The sequence below is a fragment of the Lindgomyces ingoldianus genome (assembly GCF_010093535.1).
Source record: "Lindgomyces ingoldianus strain ATCC 200398 unplaced genomic scaffold BDR25scaffold_28, whole genome shotgun sequence".
NCBI classification, from domain to species: Eukaryota; Fungi; Ascomycota; class Dothideomycetes; order Pleosporales; family Lindgomycetaceae; genus Lindgomyces; species Lindgomyces ingoldianus.
In genome coordinates this window covers 422,713-432,146 of record NW_022985189.1, presented here as the reverse complement: position 1 = coordinate 432,146, position 9,434 = coordinate 422,713, and the positions used below count along the sequence as shown (strand labels likewise).

Here is a 9,434-nt window from a genome sequence, read left to right as displayed (position 1 = left end):
CTACTAATTAGTGTTAAATAAGCTTTTTTAGCTAGCTGCTCATAGTATAAGCATTTAAATAGTAAAAGTAAGAGTAGTGTATAGTGTGCACAGCGTATAAAGTATGTAGGGTGGGGGCAACATGTTTCTAGTTCTATTGCTCTGTCTTTTCTCTGTATAGAGAAAAAAGGGAATATCTAGATGTTCGCGCACAGAGGTTTACGCACAAGCATTATATAATATAGTTACATAATCCTTCTTGTGCGCAATAACTATCTAGACTATAACGCTGTTGCTACATACAGACAGTTTTAGTTTTTAGAATTAAATCTTTTATAAAAAAAAGTAGTATACTTTTTAATAACTACATCTATGCTTAAATAAGATAGTTAGCTAGAGTTTTAATAGTAGAGTAGTAGAGTAGTTATAAATATATAGTAAAGTTTATATTCTACTACCTCTACTTTAAAAAGCTAGCTAAACAGACTTAGCGTTCTTCTTTATAAAGGTTTTTAAAAAACAATTATAATAAAGTAAAGAGATAACAAAAAAAAAGTATATAAACTATTAGTAGACCTTTGTAAATTTTAAAAACACTAATGCTTTTTTTTTAAAAAAAAAAAAAAAACTAGTTAGAGTAGCCTAGTTTATAATTTGTTGAATAGGAAAGCTAAGATTGCTTCACAACTAATCTCTTGTATTGTACTATCCTACTAACTGCCCTTGGTTTTAGAAAACAGGGATCTAGCCCATGGGTATCATGCATTCCTTCTCTGCACATAATCTACACATGGAATCTAGCGAGCTTCAGGGAAACTGAGAAATAAAAATGAGGAATACGGCAGGACAACCATGTTCGAACAGGTCAAGATTGTCAAGAGCCAACACCAGGCACTTAATTCATGGCCAGTTGAAATTGCAGTTGAAATCGCCTGAATCCTCTCCATTCTCTTCTTCGTACTCCGCGTCGCCGTCTAATTCGTCCTGAGCGTCGTCTCGTCCCTTATCGTTCTTGGTCCGCTTATTATTAGGACTTTCATCTGGAGCCTCAGACTCTTTCTGCTCGCGTGGGCGCTTCCTCTCAGCCGAAAAACCCTTACCTGGGGTGGTATAGACTTGGCCACTGCGGATGTAGGGTTGCATCTGACCAGTGAAATCTTGCCCTTGTCCTATATACGCTTGGCTTTGTGCAGAGGAAACTTTCTGGTAAACAGCGGATCCCTGGTTTCTAAAGTGTGATGCAGTTTGCGAAGCTGATCGGTTCAGAAAGCCTGGGGAATCGAATGGTTCTGGCTGGGGGTACACGCTGGCGATCCTCGCTGGTGCTGGCGGAATTGGGGGTTGTGGCATGGGAGCTCGCGACCCTCCAGACGGTGTACCCGTCAGATTCCGGTGCTGGAAGCCAGCTGGTGGAAGCCGTGGTGCCTGAGAGAAAAACCTGCCCGGAGGAATTCCAGCTCGGAGCAAGCGGGGATCGACCGGACTGGCTGGAGTAACAGTTTGACAGGCATTATTAGTTGGCGACCCTGAAGACTCCCCAGCGGAGGTAAGTTGCGCCTCTGTAGCTGGAGTAGCGCGGCGGATGGTACTTCCCGCCGCCGGTGAGCTCGTCCCAGGCCCTCCTTGAGCGAGTTTCTTTTTAGACGAGCGATGTGCCGGAGTGCTTTGAGTAGCAGCTGGAGTACCAACTGGTGTGGAGCTAGGTGGAGTACTCTCGGTCTGAGTTTGTTCCAAGGCTGCCAGTTTGGCTTTAAGCTCCTGGTTGTCTTGGCCTAGTAGGGTCCTCTTGCTGTTATTGGCAGCGTTGCCCTGTTTAATCTATAAAAAAAAATTAGCGAACACTGTAGAGAGTAATGAATAGAAATAAACTTACACGAGCAACGGACAGTGGAGCATTGACTAACTCCTCAATCTTACTAAAGTCTTTCATCGCGTCGCGACAAATACGCTTATCGTACTAGAACGAACTTTAGCAAGAGGCAAATCCCAATAAGATCTAAAGCCCTTACCTTCAACACGACGACCACGTTCTGGATTCGCTCGCGGCAGGAGCCATCCCGATCCTTGATGCAGGAAGCGTCGGGGTCCTCCGCATCGTTGCGAGTTCGGGTACCTTGTCTGAATCCACGCGTGACACGCGAGATCAGCGCAACCTAGTCACTGTTACTAACCCGTATAACACGGAGGAAGGCTAGTGCTCACAAATATCTCCCTACAAACAGCCTCGACCTTTGGGTGGATTCGGTAAAAGTTCTCTCTATCGAACTTCTTCACATCATGAGAGTTCACCTTATCTAGGCATTTGTGTGTATTCCTGAACGCCGAATACAGCTGGCCAACCCAATACTCAGCGTTTTTGAGAACTTGTGAGATCGTGGGATCTTTCTCGGGCCTGACCGCGGGCTCGGTGGTTACTTCACGGCGGTGGGTGATCGCCACGTCCCAATCGTTCGTATACTCGCGCGGAACTGTTGGAGCAATGGGAAGACCACCAACAGAGCTCGCTGGCGGCGTGCCGGGCGGAGTATCAGAGCGTTGGCATTGTACTAGGGCCCCATATAGCCGGTCGATTCGCTCTAGCCAGGGAGACATCTCCCAGGGGTGGTGAACCGTGGCGCCTATTGAGAGCCGTTAGTATTGATAAAAAAAAATTAGGCTTTTATTCGAGACACTTACCATGGGCAGGTTGAGACTGCTGCGAGGCGGCCCCTCCTAGATATGGATCCGCAGGCTCTGGTGGCAAGGCTCCGTCTGACACACCGAAAGATTGAAGTGAATCATGACTCGGCAGTAGTGATAAACCCTCACTAGCCGGTAAGTCATTTTGCAAGAGTTCGAGCTGTCCAACCGGTTCCTGTGCAGCGCTTTCTCTTCTATGAGTAATCCGGTGATGAGCACAGGAAGAGTTTCCTCCGGTAGTGATCCTGAATCCATGGTCACCATTATTGAGATATTCATAATCTGAGGGTAGATCGAACTCCTGTGCTTGTCCAGAACTCCGAACAACAGGCGAAAATCCTTCACTGACAGATACGCCGGTACTCGGGAATCCGGACTGTTGACCGGGGTGGAAGCAGTGGTGACAGCTACCGCCTCCTTGGCAAGGTGGACGATGAGAAGGGGTGGAAGTGAAGTGGCCACGAGGACCAAGCGAACTCTCAGAGCCAGTATTCGTAGGACTGTTGAGCTCACGAAGTTGAGATTCGATGTGTATATTTGGGTCCAACCAACCACTTGACGGTGGCTGGGGCTGGTGCTGGGACATACCCATCACCGGTGAGTTGTGGTGGGAGAATTCTTGGGAGTTCATTTGATAGTTGAGATGCTGATAGGAGGAGTGATGCTGCAGGGAGGTCCGTGGGCGCGAACGTGAATCAAACTGGTTGTGCGGACTTGAATCATCAATTCCGAAACCTGGGTGCTGACCTGGAGCTTCATTTCCTTCTTCACGTCCAACTCGCTCCTGCTCAGGGGAGAGCGGGTCGAGTTGATCATATAAGTAGTTATGCTGTATATCTTGACCCGGTGTGCCCGCTGCATTACGGCCTTGTGGACCGAGGCAGTGAGAGCGGCAGCGTTCATTCTGCCAGTGTTCGTGGCCGTCCATGACGTTTGTTACACAGATAGAGCGAATGGATTTGAGTAAAAGAATAAGGTAGAGGGGAATAGATATGGGCAAAAGCTAGAGTGCGGGTTGGTGTGGACCAAAAGTGTGAGCGCAGGTTGGAGAGAGAGAAGGTGGGATGGTAGCAGGTAACCTGTCGAGATGACTGTCTTGTAGAGGTGCCAAGAGTCTCCCGGCAGGGTGAATCGCCAGGTCATGTGAACAATCGCCTAGGGGCTGATAGGAACGCGAGATAAAGTGTTCGGGGTCATTGTTATCTTTGTTAGGGCGTCACCAGGGTTACTAGGAATCACTGTTAATCACTACCTGAAGTGATCCTTGCGGAATGATACCGCTAACCTTCCACCCAAAGAACCCAAAGCCCGGCAGCTCAAGATGTTCCTAGCTTTAATATGATACTATCGGGTATTAAAGCTTGCATAGACAGAGAATATATGAATATCAAGATATGAACTAAACTCCCGAGATACCAAAAGTGAGAAGATAATGAAAAAGTAACGAGAAACTACTTTAATACATACCAACTTTGGCGGCTGAGTAATCCTAATTGTCACTCGAAGATTTCTAGTTCTCCAAATGATTTAATTGAACTCACTGTTTCGGATCATGCTACCATCCAAACAGCAATACGTCCACTTCTTCTAAGAGCAATGCCCGAAACCCGACATTTCACCCCTCATAGCCGTGACATGGCCTGAGAATACGGAGCAACAGGTTCACGCAACAGGTTTCTGTGCCTGTAAAGAAAGTTCAGCTTTAAGGGTAAAAATTGTTCACATGGGCGCATGGTAGTGTGAATCAAGATGGTGTATACTCGAGGGGCCAGAAACCCGTTTAGTAGTAGATATTTCATCCCATTCATCTCCAAATAGCATTCTTCCGTTCTGCATTATATAAGAGGCACTTACTATTTGATTGTCCAGTAGCGCTCTCGCGGGAGTCCAATCACACAAACCTGTTTCACCGTATCTAACGGTTCTACTCTGGTACGATTTTGGAGCGGAGAATCTTTTGCAAGGAAAGGCATTTTCTCTTGTGAAAGATCTCTAAGGGGCACGTGCGTTGGCCTGCATTGAATAGAATCGCATCGCATTGTATCCCGTTACGTCCAATTGTGTCTCACCGCATCACATTGTGTCTCATTGCCACCCTATTGAATTCTATTGCATTCCATTGCATTCTATCTCTTATCTTCTATTCAAGCCATCCATCTCATCCTAAACCCTCAACGCCTTATAGGAACACGACGAACATAATGTTTGCATGAGGAATATCATGGTTCGACGTTGAATCTGACGCGAATCAACCCCTCACGCTAAACTAAAACCGATAATCGCGCCTTCCACACTTATCCCCCAGGACCTCAACCTCATCACAGGTAACATTCCGAAAGGCATCGTGCATCGTGCCAATTCAAAGCCTGTGCATTCATTTCAAGGGGTATCAGACTACGGACAAGTCATCCTAAAACAATCCAAAACTCTCCACAACACCCCCAACACAGCGCCCCGAAACCCTCAAAATACCCCCCAAAAAGAAAACCATGTCCGCAAGACCTACATCACAGATCGATAACAATCTCATCCAAGCAAAACCAAGAGCCGCTGGGAGAAATAAGAATCATGCCCACGCTGTCTCCCATTCTGCAAACGACATATCCCGTCTCAGTGTTGAGAACATCCTCTATTCCCAACGCCAATCTGAACTTTACTCTCGAAATGTATTCGTACTCCGATTGAAGCCTGAAGGCTGTGGGTGCCGCATCGTTATTCCAATATTTCTCACCCTTCTCTTCCCCCCCCCCCATGAACCTAAACTCCCTACCGTATGCTCAAAAAACCAGCTGCTCAACCACTAAGACCCTGGGCCCTCGCCCTCGCTTCGCCCCTGTTCCGACGTCGGATGCTCAAAAGAGAACTGCTGCGCACCATTTTGATTCTCCCAGAACGTCAAGAAATCCGCACCCGCGCCGGTATTGTTTTTGTGAATGGTCGTTTCGATGGACGGGAAGGTGTGCGCGTGGTTCAAGAGCGGGGCGAAGAGGAGGGGATCAATCGCCTCTATTGGGGGTTGAGCTGCATCCGAGAATAAGATTTGGTCGTCGAAGGTTGGGGCCGGAGGATTTGATACACTGCTGTGGTGTATGGCGGTGGAGGTGTGATTGAAATCGGCGGGATGGGACCATGAGGAGCTGTAGCCGTGAAGTGGTATGTTTTTCTGGGCGTGAATATTCATTCCAGGTCTGTGATGCTGCTGCGGGGTCACCGGAGCGGAAATATGAAGGGGCTGATGATGAGCAGGGGACAGAAACGGTGAACGACTTTGGCGCGGCACAGGTGTAATTCGTAGAGAAGTCATGCTTTGAGGTGGTGGAGAGACAAACAACATTGTGGGGCTCTCTCCCATGAGGCTTCTTTCAGGAAAGACATCAGTGTCATCACTGGGAGAAGCGTGGCGCATAGCAGCATCATGCGCAAGCCGAGGAGATGGCGTCGGGTAATGGAGAGGTTGTCCCCGGTCTTGACGGCCTGCTCCAACATGATGGGAACCACATCCCTCATCTTCATAGCTCTCAGCACGCTGTGGCATATTGTGCGGTTCAGAAGCCTTCCCAGCGTCCACTCTCCTCGTCTTTCTGCCTCTTCCGCCCATCTCCACTCCATCATCCTTCTTATTCCTTCCCCTCTTACTATTCCCAACCCTGTTCGCCTCCTTCCTTCTTGCATACGCTCTAGGCGCATTGACAAACATGCGGACCTGCGCCGCACTCATCATCACATCTTCACATATAGTCTTCTCCTCTTCTAGGCCCTTAATCACATTCGCCAGCCTACCCTTACAATCCACATTTTTATCCTCGTCTTCACTCTTCCGCTCATCCTGAGCATAATCATTGTGATGCCAACCGCGAAAGCCGTACTTCGCCTGCTGGATAAGGCAATCAAGGATCTTGTGAGCATACGCTTCGACCAGATCGGAAGGATAGTATGCAGAATGCACCCAGCGACGCATAGCGATAGAATTTGGATTATCTTTGGCAGCATCAACTCGTGTCATAGCGTTGTAGATACGGGAGATATGAAAGCTCCGATGCGCCACGATCTCTGCGATGCTACAATCGGCCTCCGGTGCTTGATATGGCTTCCGCTTAAACCGGGTTGCAGATTTACGGAAGTGGCTTGCCCCGTATGCGTCCGCAAATATTCCCCTAAAACCTGGGTATTGAGTGTTGCGATCCCCGATCTGTGGGGCAAGATGGGGGTGGGTTGTCGGACAGTGTGTGGCGTTCATCGACGCAAATGTTCCGGCTTCAGCGAATGAGGGGAGTGGTTGGGCGTTATATGAGGTTTGACCATATCCTCTCTGGGCATCGAGGGTTTGTGACTCTGCCTGAGATACTTCAGTGTATTTCTCAGCGCTAGAGAAAACGCGGGGATCGTTCTGGTTTGTAGGAGTTGGTGAGAGAATGGCTTGACTTGGGCCTTGCGCGAAGGTTCCTTCGCCATCGATGTTGAGATGACCGATCTCGGAGGGGTCATCAAAGAGGCTCGCATATGCTGCAAAGTGAACGTCATGTTGATCGGCCCCTAAGTAGGGCGATGCACTTCCATCATTAGAAGAAGAAGCCCTCTGGTAGTAAGGGACCCAAGAACGTTTGATGCTGCCAGAAGCAGCATATCTCTCTTTTACGGGGTCGTCGCTGCTTGTATGGTCCTCGTTGGAGAACCGGACATCTGGCAAAGGTGGTCGGTCCTTCATAGTGGAAAGAAAGACGAGGTCTGAATGGCTATAGGAAGTCAATAGGGAAGAATGAAGTCTGAGAAATATTTGGTGATAGGTAGATGCAGTTGAAGATGGTGCTCGAGGAATAATGGTGGAGAGTTTTGTCGGTGAAGATGTAGTGTAGACAGCTACGTGAACTGCATCCCGAGAAAAGAATAAATAATTCAAAGCACACAGCACATGTCTCTACATTCCGAGGAACTGTAAACGCTCCCTGCGACCTGGTGATGGGTGCTCGTGGCTGGCGACGCCGGTGACCTGGGAATGTGTTCGGTGCCGTGGGGGTGGGGTCGTGAATGGGGGTCGAAGTTACGTTTGCGACCATCTTCACCACTTTTCTCGTCTCAACATATAGAAGGCTAGTCGAGTGAGGTATCAATAAAGCTGTACGCCTAAGCTAGTGAGCTTGAATGACAAGGACAGTAAACCAAAACTGGAGAAATATCAAATAAGAATGGTATAAAGACCCATATCTATGAAATAAACGCCCCCCCGGCAGCCATAAGAATAAGAATACAATTAAAGCAGTCCCCTGGTACACCTAGCGCACTTCCCAAATGCCTCTACTGCATGAATAGGGTATTAAGATGCGAAAAGAAGGAACCAATGAGCAAACACGTGATGGTAGGAACACAAAGGAGGGTTCAATGTGCATATACGGAACAACGAAAGCCTCCAAGACAAATCCACCTTTCGAAGTGAATTGGAGAAGGGATCAAAGCCGTATTTTGAGTGGTGCCCTGATCTTCGCCGTTCTGATGAGTAAGTTGTCTAGAGAGAGTATCGTAGCGGGCTTGTCGAACGCTGAGTCCTTACTCTAGCGATCGTACAAATGCTAAATTTAGATTGCTCATGTTAGCCGCTTTTCGCTAGCTCAGCTAGATTAAATAATATTTGCAAGCTTGTCGTCGCTCCAAGTGCCAAGAGCGTTCATTTTAGTAAAGATAGATCTGCCAAAGGTGTTATGAATCTCCATTGATTTTGGTCCCTTCGCCCTACTCATGAAGGATCAGATTATTTTATTTGTGTTAGCTTATCCAAATCTTCCAATCGTATTTCATTCGAACCATGAGTGTTTGCTCCACTGCCCTTATGTTAGACCATGTATAGTAAAATATAGCTCTAAACTTAGAATATTCTGAGGTGAACTAAACAACCGCATCTTTTGACGGGCTTTCGTGAGAAACTTAACTACAATAGGGTTAAAATTGTAACGAAATACTTCGTATCCTAGATCCTGACATTCCAATACTTTGTGCTGCATAAGCTCCGACGCAATGTGGGCGTTTTTCTTGACTGCTGTACTGGCCGTTAGATGCTTAAATTTATCCCTTAGGAGCGGAGGCGGTTCAAGGTGGAAATACGGGTATTAGGTGTCGAATCACTCCCAGTCCTTTTTTATCCGCATCTGTCTTTCTTCTTGCAATATTTGTTCCACTTCTGTAGGCCCCAAATAATGGAATCCTCGGGGGAACTTTCAGTAACAGTGATAGACTCCACAGTCTCTTTGCCTTTGCCTTTGCCTTCGAATATTCTCGAAATGGGTTGTCAATCTACAATCAAAGTCGGTATAGGATACCAATCGGTAGCTAGCCTAGTGTCCCAAACGATGCCGTCAGCGCTTCCAACCGTACGTACTACGACTCAGAAAAGTGAATAGTTACGGTCACGTGAGCCGTACAAACGTAAGAGGACTGTCAATCGTAACGTACAACTAAGAGAGGTCCCCTTACAGTCCATAATACGTCTTAGAAAGTCGATTTTTCCTAGTAATATAGGACCTGATTAGACATCTATGGGCAAGCGTTAGGAGGGCGTTTAAGGGGGCGTTTTTAAGTAACAATTAGTAAAAACTCTGTTGTGTACAATAAGCAAGAACGCGTTAGAGAGGGGGGGGGCTAGAGTATTAGATCCTATGCAAACAGTTAACTTTTTGCCCTTAATATTATCCTTAAGTTATAATTTGCTATTCTCTCTTACTAGTAATTGCTTATACAAAAGGCAGCAGAAAACCTAAGAGTTATAGCAATATTATAACTCTTATTAG

General features: G+C 47.1%; 3 protein-coding genes across 3 annotated transcripts; all 3 read right to left on the bottom strand.

Moving 5' to 3' along the window:
• Nucleotides 1–879: 879 nt before the first annotated feature.
• Nucleotides 880–3,586, bottom strand: BDR25DRAFT_316696 (uncharacterized protein; the record flags this gene model as incomplete). Its single annotated transcript, XM_033691619.1, has 5 exons — nt 880–1,797; nt 1,853–1,936; nt 1,989–2,132; nt 2,182–2,597; nt 2,656–3,586. The coding sequence occupies 5 exons, from the start codon at nt 3,584–3,586 to the stop codon at nt 880–882; spliced, it is 2,493 nt and encodes an 830-aa protein (XP_033544539.1).
• A 2,679-nt stretch (nt 3,587–6,265) lies between these two features.
• Nucleotides 6,266–6,895, bottom strand: BDR25DRAFT_234019 (uncharacterized protein; the record flags this gene model as incomplete). Its single annotated transcript, XM_033685463.1, has 1 exon — nt 6,266–6,895. A coding segment is annotated over one exon (630 nt), but the record flags the coding sequence as incomplete, so codon positions are not given.
• Nucleotides 6,896–8,415: 1,520 nt separating this feature from the next.
• On the bottom strand, nt 8,416–9,180 carry BDR25DRAFT_358376 (uncharacterized protein; the record flags this gene model as incomplete). Its single annotated transcript, XM_033695940.1, has 6 exons — nt 8,416–8,471; nt 8,537–8,678; nt 8,752–8,940; nt 8,996–9,030; nt 9,083–9,101; nt 9,169–9,180. 6 exons carry the CDS (start codon nt 9,178–9,180, stop codon nt 8,416–8,418), a joined length of 453 nt encoding a protein of 150 aa, XP_033544537.1.
• Nucleotides 9,181–9,434: the final 254 nt, after the last annotated feature.